A 14320-nucleotide genomic window follows, 5' to 3' on the forward strand; every position below is an offset into this window, starting at 1 on the left:
GAACGTTATTATTGTACAAAAATAGAGTCCGCACGATAATAATATCCAAATATTCGCACAGGAGAAGAACCGAGGGAGACGGATTGGACAGTTTTAGTCCAAACCCATGTTTGACAAAACGGCATATTTATTTAGTTAAAAATAAGATAATATTGTATTTACTACCTAGCAGCATCCATAGTTTGTGTTGTTATTATTTTGTTGTTGCTGTCGACAACAATGGATGTTGTGTTGCATATGCATGCTTTCTTTTGTTGTTTGGCTACAAGTACAACTACATCAACTTTGATTGAAGAAGCCATTTGCACCAGAATTACTGGTACACGTGGAACTTGAAAATAACAACAGTTGACATGTTTGTATATCGATGTAGATTGTTTTTGGTGTGCCGGCTTCTTTCTGTGGTAGATTGTTTACTAATATCAGTCTGCAAGTGCAACTGTGCAAGATATGATCCAAATAATATATCAAGCTATTTAATTTAATTTCTTGTTTTCTTGTTTTCTTGTTAATGGTTGCAGGGTCGGGGCTATTGGAAGAGGAGAAGACTTTCTTCATTGCAACTTCTTCATATGATTCGGCTCCGACAGAACACATCAGATTTAATGAGACTGCTAGCTACCATATCTGAAACATTCATTCATTTCACTTTCAGTGTCGTACGTCAACTGTCAGAGGCTCAAGAACTATAAATTGTGATTGTAATTTCATTTTATTTTTACAGGTAGTGGAATAGCATGGATCACAGGAGGAACCAAACCTGGAACCTGTACAGGAATTTTCCTCTTCAGGTCATGTAAAGTCAGTGATATATAAGAAAAACTTCTGCCGGCAACCCAAACAGTTTCCTCACCTTGTTTCCATCATCATCAACTAGTCCACGATTGGCCGACAAGGAAGGAGCAAGCTTGCTCTCTCAGGGGAGACCCGCCTCTTGGAGTTCAGAAAATTGATCTCAGGCGGCGTAGTGGCATAGTTCGGTGAAAGGGGCCATCCAAATCAAAAAGTTCCACATCTGGCAATGGAAGTTCTTCCATAGCATCAAACGCAGGTATCTCTGCCCCATTTTTTCAAGAGCTGTAAGTGAAGTTATTGGTAAACAGAAATTGATAAAACAAGAAAAAGCCCTCTCCATTTCATTCGGGTTCACTAGTTTGAAGCTTGACAGAGTTTGCTGTTGTTTCAACATTGCTGGTGAATCCCACATAGGGTTATTAGATGCAATAAAATTAGCAACCTAGGAAGTCAAGAAACTTAAAATATGACTTGGTTATTAGATGACATCATAAGCATCTTGCATAACAAGCATTCGACATTGTTGTATTTCTTACAATGGCAAGGGAAAATGCATTACAACTGGTGGCATTCAAATTTAATGAATGTCACTCACTATAGAAAGTTCAACTAAAACTACATAATTATAAAGGACACAAGCTTTTCTACATATTACCATGAAGCAAACCTCAAATCTCACAACTATTTCACTGAAAGAACAAAACTTTATAAGGTTTCCACCTCTCCCAAGGTAGAATGGATACAGGAAATAGAAGTAAAAAGAAACTGAACAAAAGAAACAGAAAGGAATAGCAAGACAAATTTTGTGCAGCAAAGAGCCGTTGCACGAAATCATAGCTGCTGGTCAAGAATAGGGTCTCTAGCAGTTCTTGGAGATCCAATATATTCAGACACACCAGAAACATAATCCTTCAACCAGGAAGTGCTGCGTGTCAACCATCCTGTTTCTTCTCGTTCTTGTACTTGAAGCATGCTCTTCCTTTCTTCTTCCACCAGTATCTCTAACCATCTCTTGGCCATAAAAACCTTGACAGCTTCCACACCTTGTTGAACTACGTCCGGGGGTGGAAGCACAAGAGGGTTCCCGTCCACATTAAGTTTGGTCAAATTGTCCAGGCGGCCAAAAGTATCTGGAAGAGCATGAATCTGATTGTTGCTGAGGTCAAGTTCCTTGAGGTTGGTTAAATCACCGAAAGTGTCGGGCAGCTCTGTGAGATCGGTAAAATTACTGCCGAGATTGAGGATTTGAAGATCGGTCAACCGGCCAAAGGCTAGAGGAAGGCCGCGGAGCTCATTGAAGTGAGCATCCAAGTAGCGCAAGGACCTCAACTCACAGACAGAGGTGGGAAGGGAACGTATTTTGTTTAATTGGATAGAAAGCTTCTGTAGATTGACCAACTCAAAACCAATGTTGGTTGGCAAGTATGTGATGCCGTTGAAGCTCACATCCAACTCCACCAATGACCTAACCACATTTCGCAAAACCAAACTACTAATCATTCCATTTCTCACTCGCAATTACACACACACACACACACAACTCAGTCTTACTTATTGTTATATTCTAATAATTAACGAAAAACTAGATACAAGCTTTACAATTTTTTAGAATTTACCTGCATTGACAGATAGAGTCAGGAAGGGCACTTAGCTTGTTCCCGCAGGCACTCAGGAACTTCAAATTCTGCAACATCCCGATTGAGTCTGGCAGTGTCTCCAGAAGATTCGAAGACAAATTTAGCTCTTCAAGCTTCTCTAATCCAGCTATTGAATCAGGAATTACCTGTTCAAAATGGATTTTTTTTTCTTAATTCAATATTAACAAGTCAATTAAATCAAATCAAACCAAAAGAAATGAAATCTAACCTGGAGTTCATTATTGGAAAGATCGAGCATAAGCAAACCGCGAATCCGGCCAAAGGCCTCGGGCAAGAACCGCAACCGCCGACCGGAGAGGTTGACCCTGTCCAGCTCGGTTCCGGAGGCCTCCTGTAGAATCCCCACCACCTCCTCATGGACTTGGTCGCTGGTCAAACCCTCCTCCTCCACCTTGTCATCTTCGACGACGACGCCGGCCTCGGCCGACTCGTAAATCTTGACGAGCCTCTGCTCGGCGTCCTTGAGAAGCTTCTCGTAGGCGGAGTGCAACTCATCCAGCTGCACAATCGCCTTGTAACCTTGCTTCTCCTTCTCCGCCGACTCGCGGCACTCCTGCTCTCTCTCCGCAAGGTGGGCCCGCCACTGGAGTCGGTCGACGTCAGCAGGGCGGGGCGAGAGAACGAGCTCCTCTAGCTTCTTTGCCAAATCGGAATCAACGGCGGCGAGCCTGGCCTTGGAAACGTCGACGGCCTCGTGGTCGGGGCGGTCGCCGAGGGTTTTGAGAACGGAGCGGGTCTGGGAGACGTCGGAGATGGCCCGGGTCATGGCGGCGAGGACCTTGGGGTCGGTCAAGTGAGGCATGTGGTCAACGATCGTGGTTTGAAAGGAGGAGGAGGATGGATCGGTGGAGAATTTGGATGGTGGTTGTGGGTGGGCGTCGATGTGGATGGAATGGAATTCAGAGGCGATGGGGGTGGTGGGTGCGGTGTGCTTGGTCCCCAATGAGGGGAGGCGGTTCATGACGTAGGAGAGGATGGGGAAGTTGGACGGGTTGGGATCCATTTGGGTCGTGTCGGAGGAGGAGAAAGTTGAGTGGATTGATTGAGTTTGAGAAACAGAGAGAGAGATTGATTGATTGAGTTTGTGAAACAGAGAGAAAGAGAGAGTGGTGAGGAGGATGAGAGAGTTGAGAGTTGTGAAGAATGAAAACGGGATGATTAACGTCGTTTCGTTTGTGAAGGTGTGTCCGGTTTTGGATTTGGTTTTTAGAGGGCGTGGATAACGGAATGAATGACGGACTTGACGAGGTCAGGTTTGAATTTGAGAACCTCATCGTGGGGTGGGGAGGAGAGAGTATGAATATAAAATTAGATTACACGTGTCCAAAATGAAAATCTCATCGTGGGGTAGTCTAGTGTGATGATACTGACCTGCTGCACGTATCTAATCAAAGTCAATTTCAGTTCATTCACAACTTAGACAATTTCAGTTTATGACAGTTTTCTTTCAAATGTAGCACTGCACGTGGCTTTTGCTCATATCGACTCATGTCCAAGGGCTGATCCACGTTAAGGCTACAGTGGACTCCAGCCCAGTTGAGGCTTAGCTTGTATAAACTCAATCCAGGCAAATCACCCCTATGTAAAGAAACCATCTAGACATGAGACAGCACCACGTGAGCATCCTTGTTAAAAATTCATACAGCCTCAACCACTACTTTAGACCTATCTGAACGAAGCTTCTGTCAAGATGGACCTATCCCGACGAATTCCTTGTCTTGATAGACCTATCCCGACGAGTTTCTCTTACATGATTTGACATTCTTATTATTTTATTTTGAGGCGGATAATGCTTTTCTTCTTACTCATAATTAGGAGGAAACGTGTCTCTCTTGTTAAGATTAATTAAAGTGAAAAATAATGTGGTTGAGTCACGTTAGTAGGCAAGGAGGGAATGAGGGAAGCATTATCTTTTTTAGGCTATCTTGAAACTTAACACAGTAAACGGCATAGAGAAAAAATACAATTTAAAAATAATTCATAAAAAAATAAAAATTCATGCGTTGTAGTCTTCAAATTGTGAAGCCAAGCATGGCCACGAGACTGAGAATCGTTGCAAAAGCAACGGCAAGGAGGCCTCTCTCTTTCATGACCACCCGGAACAAGTAGATTGCTACATCAGCTGTGATGAGCTTTCCGCGTCGAACCAAAACCCGACGACGATTCCCGGCAAATGTGAGCAGCACAAGCACTGTGATCCACGCCATCATGGTCGCCCGTGCCGCAATCACAAGCAATGCTAGTACCATCAACGCTCCCAGAACTGGGAGTAAGAGGGCTGTGATGTGGTCGTTGTAGTTGTAGGACAGGAGGAGCCACAGAGATGCCGAGAAAGACAGCAAGAACGTCGTGGTTGCAGCTGCTTGTGTTGAGGACAAAATCATGGCTGAGGCGATGGGGGAAAACGAAGGAAGGATAGATCACCAGGAATGATACAAGGATTTGGGGTAGGTTTTTAATTGTGTTAATTATTTTGGTTGAATTGAAAATAATGAAGGATGTGCGCGCACATGGGTGGGTTGGCAATGGCATGGCAGAGGAACCCACCAACCAACCAAGCTCAATCACATTATAGCGTCCGTTGAGCCAACCAAAGTATAAAAAGTATGGATGTCAAACCAAATACACAAGTACATTAATGGTGTATTTTTCTTTCGGATTAATCGTTTTATTAATCCCTAAACTTAGACCCGATTTGCATTTGAGTCCCTTCATTTTCAAAATCATTCCCTTGGTCCTTTAACTTCACTTTTGTTAGGACAAATAGTCATGCCGTCAATTTTGTTCACTTTTTTTGTTAAATGCATGGGCAAAATGGTATTTTTATATTAAAACTAAAGAAATGAATAAAAAAAATCATATCTTTAAAATAACAATTAAAAAAATCAAATAAAAAACCAACCAAATAATAATAATAATAAAGTTTGGGGAGAGTAGAAATCGGGATAGAGGAGGAGATAGAGAGTTTAATTTAAATTTTTTATTCATATTTGAATCAATTTAATACAAAAATACCATTTTGCCCCTACATTTAACAGAAAAAGTTAACAAAATTGATTGAAGGACCATTTGTCCTAACAAAAGTGCAGTTAAAGGACAACGGGAATAATTTTGGAAATTGAGGGACTCAAATGCAAATCGAGTCTAAGCTCAGAGACTAATAAAATGATTAACCCTTTTCTTTCTATATATGTTTTAGGTGCACAACTTTGCCTTAACAAATTTGTTAACGAAGGGTGAGTCTCTAGCTTGGCTTGGCTTTAAAAAAAAAATTATCAAGAGGTATAAAATGACTTCAAACTGCTAAATAACAAAATGTTTCTAAACATTACTATAAAAAATTTCTGTCACTTTTTTGAAGTTCATGTTATTTAAAGTTGACATCAATTTGGGGTAAATATATAAATGTGATATGGTGTTTGAGATATTTTATAATTTTAAAATTAGATATACGAGTGTGTGTCATGAAAGATATAGTTCCTCTTCAAATTTTTGACTTCTTATGGAATTTGGGATCTCTTTTAATATTGAAAAAAAAAAACTATTAGTATAATACAATTTTTATAAGGACTTGTTAAAATACTTTTCAATGCAAGATGACGAACGCACTTGATGTTGATGGGGCTTAAGTTGACCTCTCTCTAGTGTTAGGTAATTGTTACTTTCATTATTATTTGAGCAAAGAAAAGCCTTTTTTTTTTTTTTCTTTTTTGGGTTAAGAAAAGAAAGAAAAATTGTCACACACAAAGTTGCAAGTTGCAACCGACTAGTTAATGCATTTGTCACACGTAGAGTTGAGTTGATCTAAAAACATAATGATGGCGGGCCTAGCCACCGGGGAATTACTATATATATATATATATATAATTCATTCATTGCTTTGCTTCAGTAATAGAGCTGGAGACGCCTACACATATAGAAGAAATGGACCAAAACCAAAAGCAGCTAGCCTCCCCACATCTTTCATGGAGGCTCCGCCTCTTCCTGTCCGCCTTTTCCTTCGCCGTAGACGCCTCTCGCCACTCAAACGGCACTCTCAACCGTCGTTTCATCAACCTCCTAGACTTCAAATCCCCTCCTCTAACCAAACCTCACAAAAACCTCAAAAGCTCTGATGTCGTCGTCGACTCTTCCCGCAACCTCTGGTTCCGCCTCTACACTCCCACCGCCTCCGCATCCGCCACCACCCTTCCCGTCATCGTCTTCTTCCATGGCGGAGGGTTTGCGTTCATGGCCTCCAACTCAAAACCCTACGACGACTTCTGCCAGAAGCTCGCTCGCGAACTCCCCGCCGTCGTGGTCTCCGTCAACTACCGCCTCACTCCGGACCATCGGTATCCGTGCCAATACGACGACGCATTCGACGTCTTGAAATTCATGGAGAACGACGGCCACTACTCTGAGGGCGCGAATCTCAAACAATGCTTCCTCGCGGGAGACAGCGCGGGTGGAAACATAGCGCACCACGTGGCGCTCAGATGTAGCGGACACGTGTTCCAGAATCTGAAGGTTGTTGGGATCTTGTCGATCCAGCCGTTTTTCGGAGGAGAGGAACGGACGGAACCCGAAAGGAGGCTGGTGGGAGTGCCGGTAGTGAATTTGGAGCGGACGGACTGGATGTGGAGGGCGTTTTTGCCGGAGGGGTCGGATCGGGATCACCCGGCGGCGAACGCGTTCGGACCCAAATCGGAGGATATATCGGGGTCGGATTATCCAGCGACGATTGTGTTCGTGGGAGGATTTGATCCACTGCAAGAGTGGCAGAAGAGATACTACGAGGGGTTGAAGAAAAGCGGGAAAGAAGCTGAGCTGGTGTATTATCCGAACGCCATTCATACTTTCTATGCTTTTCCGGAGTTAGAAGAGTGTGCTGTTTTTTTTAACAAAGTCAGAGATTTCGTGCAATTGCAAATTGCAAGCAGACAGAATATAAAATAGTATATGATTCAGGAGGATGATATCATATATGAATAATAGTGTGGTTCTGTTTAGGCGGCTAGTTAATGATTTTCTTGCAATTTTAGTCAAAAATAATTTAAAGAAAAGATTCCGATTACCATTACAGGAGCTGTCTCATAGAAAACCTTTCATCTCACGGGCGTTTTGTAAAAGCCTTTCAATCACTCACGTCACGTGATGAAAAAGATAGACACATAGCTATAACTAAAGATCGTCTGATAGATGAAAAAGATAGGCATGCTGGATGTCGACACACACGAGAGATATATGAAATTAGCAAATATTATAGCTTTTTTAGTGCAAAACATTATATACAACTCCATAGGTCTGTTGAAACGCTATAATTATTAAGCTCAAAATATGTACCCTCAACTACAAATATTGCATAATTTCCCCCAAAAGAAAAAAAAAACTCAGATATTGCATTGAAAATTCAGCTCCGCACTTTCCAAATCCAAGTTCAATAAATAAATTAAGCCCTCTGGTTCTCATTCTATGGGTTCGTTGTATCAAAGCACTACTGTTGTGCACTTCGCTTCCTCCACAACAATCAACAACGCCACCACTTCCAATCTGAAATCACCTTCTTTTCACAATATGACCTGAGAGAAAACTGTAATATTTCACATCCAACAATACTTGAGTACATGTATCTTACGTTTCTTGGGTTCTTTTCCGGGGGTAAAAAACACCTACAATTTTCATAAAGGAATTAACTATTTACAACTCAATGAAAATTGGATAATAAATCACATCCATGAATCACAAAAATGCAGTGGCCAGCCCCGGTTTCAAACTTATCTAAATTTTATGCAAAATAAAAAAAATTAGATCAACTGTATTATTTGTTGGAAGTTAAATATCAACAGTAACAGGATCTATCAATAGACATATTGACAAAATATCAATCTCGAGAAAACCTTAGACAGAAATTTTGAATCAAATGTATTAACACTACCGGAAAAATAGTATCGAGGATATTATAGGTCTTCAATACTGTTCGGACACAAGTCATTACATGATTGTTGATATAAATGCTGAAAAAGCGAAAGTTTCTAAGGAAACATCTGGGACCATAACATAAGTTTTTCCCTTTTATGTCAATCTAACAACAGGACTAACATTGTTCATCATGAACGTAGTAGTGCTGGGAAGTTTTTTTTTCCCACCTAAAGTAATAGTAGTTATCTCCGTATTAGCTATTCCTAAAAGAAAGTTACCGTAAGAATAATATAAATGAGAGACAAAGCACCTATCAGTTTATTGAAATCCTAGAATAATAGATAGCTGGCCAGCACCAATATGTCTGTCATAAGACAGTATGATATGGCTACTTGTCCTAGTCAAATTAATAAGAATAATTTACCCTATGTTGCTCTTACTACCATCAAGAAGAATCAAGCATACCAACCTTTCTCAACCACTCATCTCCTGGTTTTATCAAGAACCTCAATGAATCTCTTTGGGATCCCATATTGTTCAATCATATGCTTTGCCAGATCATCAATCACACCACCTTGAACCACAACTTCATGCCCTTTCTTACCTGAAAAGAGAAATATAAATGCATGTTCATAAGAAAACCTAGGAAGGGATCCTCAAGAAGCCACAATAAGTACTATTCCCAGACAACCAAACTTGCAAGATGCATTTCGTACCATCGGAGAAATTGTATCATCATACAATAAACAAGAAGAAACAACATTTACATGACTAATAGGAGCAATAATATTCGAACCCCCCACCACCCAAAAAACAAAAGAAAAAAAGAAAAAAAAGAGAGAGAACCACATACTATTACTTGGTATGGGGAACACAGGACCATCATGTTTTCAAATATAGAAAAACAAAAAATAATCACCTCTGCTTATCATCAACAAAAGACAATTAGAAAGGCAGAAATGTAATATCATCGACTGAAAACTTTCCACACAGACATAAATTTTTCTAATAAATGGCTACATAAACATTCTGAGTCATGAAGAGAAAAAGTTACGACCCAACAGACATTCATTCAGGGAAAACAAAGCACTGCACCTGGTAGTTCAGCCACTGTTGTGCTGCAAGCAAACTTCTTCTGTAGCTCTGATGCCAAAGCTTCAGGGTCCACCAAAAAAGTTTCCAGTCCTGACAATTTGGTTACTTTCTTATTACCTTGCCGCCTTTCTGTCATTATTTGTATTGTTTTCAAACCACCTTTACGAACAACCGACTCACTTCCCCTCGTCACAACGTGATGGGCTTGCATCCGGTTTACAAATGCTGCTCCTAAATCCCTCTTATGAATTTCCGTTGGGTACATTGTACCTTTTTTTATGGCTCCTTTGAACAGTGCATCACATAATATTGGATCCAAAACCACAATGGATTTATCTGTCTGCTTAACCAAGTTTTCTTTTTCAACATATGTAAAGACAATATCAGTGGCCTCTGAAGCACTGTAAAGTTTTCCTGTGTCAGTCCCTACAGAAGCTAATATGGGATTTACGTGTACACTTGGTTTATAGACCTCGACCACTTCAAGCATTTTGAGTGACCGACTTTCACTGACAGCAGGAACACCAGTTTGAACAGTTTTCTCCACTTGCCGTTTCTCTGGCTTGAAAGATGAGTAATCTGGATGCTTGCGGTTAACGGATAATAATATGGACTCCTTTTTATATTTATCTTCTTTCACTGTAATCTGCGCATGTTTTGAAGCCAACATAGCATGAGCAACAAGAATAAAGATTCATCTAAAAAACTTAACTGTAAAAAGGCATAATGGTTACAAGAACATCAAAATTCAATCACCTGTCTATGTTAAACTTCTCTACTTAATCAAGGTTATCACCCCCTTTCAGAACATACCAGAGATTTCTTAACAAGCTAAGCATAAATATCAACAAGACTCAAAAGTCACAACTCAGTACTGCTACCAAAACACAACTTGCCATCTACGCATAAATTCACAGAAAAGGTGCCCATGAACCACTATTCTCCAGTTATAGATCACTAAACTAAAATGAAGAAAATCATGCCTTCTTTTTTTATCAGCAGAATTGAAAACTAAAGACAAAAAAATTGAAAGACAAGTCATCAAACGAAGAAATACACTGCTGAAACCAATAAAGGAAGACTTTATGACTGATCTTGGAATTAGAGTTTGTTTCAATTTTATTTTTTTTGCTCACTGATACTTCTTTTTCATAATGCTCGTAGAAACTTAGGATAAAATCTTTTTAGTCTCTCTTCCAAGTTCCAAAGCAATCCTATTAACATAGCTGAGACCAATAATGCCACTCATAACTCTCAAAAATCAATTTAACTTGACACATAAGAATACCTCTGAAAACATTTAAACTTAATCTTCATGTATGCCCTGAATATAATAAAGCATAACCTTAAATTTACTAGAATACAGATTTATAACTGTAAATAAGTACTGTTACAACTTTGTCCATGCTTGCTAAAGAGTAAGACTCACAGCTCAATTCAGCAGCCTATTCATTACTATCACTTGGTGCACTTACTACAAGACCACTTAGAAGTTTAGAACTCAGTGACTTGCAAAATCAAGAAAACTAGAGGATATCCAATAAGATACGAGCTCCCAAAATGACAAGGTTAAAGCACTAAAAGGGTTCTCTTTCAAGGAGAAGAAAATGAAAAGCTGTACGCACCAATCCCGTAGAAGATTTAGCTTGTAACCACTTCGATAATTTTTTGTATGATGATTTCTTGATGTCTAGTGTGATCCCAGAAGGCCTACAAGGCAAAACATGGTTTGACCTGCAGAAAACAAAAAACAAGTGAAGGAAATTTTATAAATCAAATGTTTACACCAAAGAGAGAGAGAGAGAGAGAGAGAGATCATGTGGAACAAATATAATATATTTATCATACCAAAGTGTGCTTCCAGGCATGGGAAGGTCTTTATCCTTAACAGTTGTATGCAATGCTTGCAAAAGGCATTTTTCTAAAAGCGTGTCTACATCCTCAGTGGAAAGAGGATGCTGATCCTCCCCAATCGACTGATCAGCAGAGCCATCATCTGTTACCTTCAGATCGTCTACATGTGCAGCTATTTCTTCAGCAATCTCATTCCCAGAATTGGTCTGTGCCACCGAAGCAGAACTAGGTTCAGAGAGCACATCAGCAATATCAACAGATTGCCCATTTTCCTTATCACTGATGCCATTCTGTTGATCATTTGAACTATCATTTGCACCAGAGTATGAATCAGAAACTTGCAATGATGACAAGGTAGGATCCTCAAACACAACATCTTCAAAAAAGCCTGCATTTGGCACATAAGGACACTCTACTGATTCCCTGGAAAAAGATCCCACAAAAAATGTTATTATACAAAATTTCCAATTATTGATCAATCTCTAAGTCCGTTTCTCCACAGATACTTACCAAAGTAAGTCATGGTAATAGTGCATAATCTTTAAGGCCTTTCCTCGTAAGCCAGCTTTTACTGCTTCAGTACTGCTCATAGTGGTAGTCCCCACCTGTAGTGAAATTGACAAATAAGAAGAATATGCCCTAATTTTAATTTAAATAAATAAATGAACTGAAGGTTTGTCCTGGTAATCCTAAATGCATTAGCATATACTTATTAAAAAGAGCCTTACAGCAATTGGAGCTGGATTTCCTGGAACTTTTACTGCCCACACTTCCCCTGCTATAAATGAAGGTAGACCTTCAGCAGGTATGCTGATACCCGGGAACATCAAATCTGCCCCTCCAATGATATATCGAGAAACCTCACCCCCTTTCAGCATGAAAGAAGGCAAGAGATCAGGGACCTTCCAGAGCGCATAAACTGAAATGGAAAACCATCAAGCAAACGAAAAATGTGAATATGTTGCACATATGCTCTGACTAGCATATTTTGCATGATTGACCACATTCTACCAGAGAGACTTCTTCAACTTTTTATTGACCCAAATTAGGAAGTGAACAACCAAGTCCTATGTCTCTTCAGCTTTGTATATTCTTTTATAGAAATCATTAAATAATTTAAATTGCTTTACTTATAGTTTGGCGTCACTCTTATTCCAAACCAAATTAGGGGCCAAACTTCTTGGCAATTTTCATTTATTTCCTTTCTGAATTATCCGTAGTGTGCAGGTGCAGTGTGTTATAAAGATTTTTAAGATACAAATCCACTTAACATTAATTTAGGATCATGCCTCAACACTATAGCGAGAAAAGATCATCTCTACAAAAAATCACTTGAATCTGATATCATTTGAACATTCACTTGAGTTATTGAAATTTTAGTACTTTCTTGAAGCACCGTTGATTTTGTAAGACACAATTGGATGTCAAAACGGTTTCCGATTTGTCTAATTTGTTGCAAGAAGGATCTATGAATGTAGACTTCAAAAATAGATGGTTTGGATCTTTGAAAAAAAATTCGTAGGGGACCTAAAGGGTGTCCCTCAATAGAAGGGGACTGTATATATATATTAGTAGACATTATTTGTTTGATTAGGCTCTCTTTCGAGAATTATCATAGCAATCAAAGTAGTGTCTTTGATACACATACTCCTCTCAAACAGAAAGTTAAAATTATCGTCTTCATACTTCTTGGTGTCATGCTAGCATCAACCTCATTCAAAAGAACTACCTAGTCAAGTGTGGCACATACTAGAAAAATATATTAAGGCTAGAAACCAAACTACACATTAAGGAAAGAATATTTGAAAAAGATGGCGTGATACCTGTGGGAAAAATGTCTGTGCCACGGCCATCAATATCAAAGAAGATAGGAAAGCCTCCCTCTACACCATATACATGGACTCGATTTTGAAACTTTGCAACTGCTATCTCCACCTAGAAGATTAATTTCATAAAAATGTGCAGTTGTCAATATTGAATAATATTTTATCCAAAATAAATCTAATATCAAAACTTCCCCCCACTTATTTCTTTTGTAATTCGTACTGGATGTTTCATTATCAACTCACTAACTTAAGAATAATTGCATTCTGGTTATTAGTACCATCACTCACTGCAATTCGCAATAACTAGGTGCAAAATTTTAGTAAGAATGCAGTAATTTGAACTCAGGGCACCAGTACAAATGACAACCAAAACAATGGAAAAAGAAGTCTAGTAAACCCACAACTACAATAGGGTTAGGCTAATTTTGAAAATCGAAATGCATACCAAAGTGCATTTAGTGAAAATTTTAAAATCCAAAACTAGAATAGGATTAGGCCAATACTAAAATTCTGGTAAACACGGAAAATGGCTCCTATTTAAAATGCTACACTACTACATGGGATAAATAAATAAATCCTACTAATCCGAACAGGAATAATAGATTATCCAAACTCATCATAAGTGTTTAAGATTAAACAAAAACCTTAACCCCGCTTTCAACTACGCTTAAAAAACAAACCCCAAATTCATTTACCAATCATTGGAAGTATTCAAATTTTTCGAAAGTAACAAGATATATACATCAAGGCAGCACTAAAACTCGAGGAAGCACAAAAACCCAGACACCTACTGAACCCATTTCGAAATGAGAAATGCCAAGCAATCCCATTACCCAATTAATGGAGAAACAACATACAAAATCATGAATTGAAAGACGACCTTGGGAGGGAGTAAAGAATCGATATCGGACTCAGAAGCTCTGGGAAATTTGTTTTTGAGGCTTCTCTTAAGCTTCTTCCTATCAGCCCCTGACAGTCTCTGGTGTGACCTTGCTTCCACTGCCTTCTTGAACATCTTTGTTTCTCAGTTCTTCTTTCTTTCTGAGAGTGCGTCTTCACATTTCAGGCATGTTTTTTGTGTTTGCGCTGTTTAGACAGAGTAGAAGGTTCTGGGCAAGAACTACTAGGGCGGTGCTGTTAGCCCTTGGGCTTAAAAACATATAGTAAGGGGCTGTTATATGCACCCAATAA

At 39.3% G+C, this 14320-nt stretch overlaps 3 protein-coding genes and 1 long non-coding RNA gene across 6 annotated transcripts; 2 read left to right on the forward strand and 2 right to left on the reverse strand.

The window, feature by feature from the left end:
- The first annotated feature begins 177 nt into the window (after positions 1-177).
- On the forward strand, positions 178-1906 carry LOC148291066 (uncharacterized). Its single transcript, XR_015826330.1, has 2 exons — positions 178-319; positions 522-1906. It is a non-coding gene; the product is annotated as an uncharacterized LOC148291066 (long non-coding RNA).
- Positions 1453-3456, reverse strand: LOC110755930 (plant intracellular Ras-group-related LRR protein 1-like). Its single transcript, XM_021957257.2, has 3 exons — positions 2662-3456; positions 2412-2578; positions 1453-2260 (listed from the first exon to the last, which is right to left on the reverse strand). Exons 1-3 carry the CDS (start codon positions 3454-3456, stop codon positions 1627-1629), a joined length of 1596 nt encoding a protein of 531 aa, XP_021812949.2. The 3' UTR covers positions 1453-1626.
- A 2897-nt stretch (positions 3457-6353) lies between these two features.
- On the forward strand, positions 6354-7452 carry LOC110755950 (putative carboxylesterase 18). Its single transcript, XM_021957277.2, has one exon. It carries the CDS (start codon positions 6378-6380, stop codon positions 7389-7391), a length of 1014 nt encoding a protein of 337 aa, XP_021812969.2. The 5' UTR covers positions 6354-6377; the 3' UTR covers positions 7392-7452.
- A 226-nt stretch (positions 7453-7678) lies between these two features.
- On the reverse strand, positions 7679-14231 carry LOC110746020 (eukaryotic translation initiation factor SUI1 family protein). Of its 3 annotated transcripts, none has more exons than XM_088245586.1 (9): positions 14010-14231; positions 13127-13238; positions 12032-12222; positions 11814-11908; positions 11298-11726; positions 11075-11183; positions 9450-10095; positions 8824-8958; positions 7679-8014 (listed from the first exon to the last, which is right to left on the reverse strand). In XM_088245586.1, the coding sequence occupies exons 1-8, from the start codon at positions 14142-14144 to the stop codon at positions 8837-8839; spliced, it is 1839 nt and encodes a 612-aa protein (XP_088101712.1). In that variant the 5' UTR covers positions 14145-14231; the 3' UTR covers positions 7679-8014; positions 8824-8836. The 3 variants fall into 3 exon arrangements, with proteins under 3 accessions (XP_088101712.1, XP_088101714.1, XP_088101713.1); XM_088245588.1 differs by having other exon boundaries at positions 7679-8025; XM_088245587.1 differs by having other exon boundaries at positions 7679-8104.
- Positions 14232-14320: the final 89 nt, after the last annotated feature.

This window comes from Prunus avium, chromosome 8 (assembly GCF_965620075.1).
Source record: "Prunus avium chromosome 8, drPruAviu1.hap1.1, whole genome shotgun sequence".
Classification (NCBI taxonomy): Eukaryota; Viridiplantae; Streptophyta; class Magnoliopsida; order Rosales; family Rosaceae; genus Prunus; species Prunus avium.

What these genes read in the sequence shown, in the direction of transcription:
- LOC110755930 (XM_021957257.2), bottom strand. Translation starts at nt 3,456, where the DNA reads ATGGATCCCAACCCGTCCAACTTCCCCATCCTCTCCTACGTCATGAAC. An exon ending in TTTCCAATAATGAACTCCAG is followed by an intron (nt 2,579 to 2,661) that starts GTTAGATTTCAT and finishes CATTTTGAACAG; the next exon opens with GTAATTCCTGATTCAATAGC. An exon ending in GACTCTATCTGTCAATGCAG is followed by an intron (nt 2,261 to 2,411) that starts GTAAATTCTAAA and finishes AAATGTGGTTAG; the next exon opens with GTCATTGGTGGAGTTGGATG.
- LOC110755950 (XM_021957277.2), top strand. Translation starts at nt 6,378, where the DNA reads ATGGACCAAAACCAAAAGCAGCTAGCCTCCCCACATCTTTCATGGAGG.
- LOC110746020 (XM_088245586.1), bottom strand. Translation starts at nt 14,144, where the DNA reads ATGTTCAAGAAGGCAGTGGAAGCAAGGTCACACCAGAGACTGTCAGGG. An exon ending in GAAATCCAGCTCCAATTGCT is followed by an intron (nt 11,909 to 12,031) that starts GTAAGGCTCTTT and finishes ATTTCACTACAG; the next exon opens with GTGGGGACTACCACTATGAG. An exon ending in TATTACCATGACTTACTTTG is followed by an intron (nt 11,727 to 11,813) that starts GTAAGTATCTGT and finishes ATCTTTTTCCAG; the next exon opens with GGAATCAGTAGAGTGTCCTT.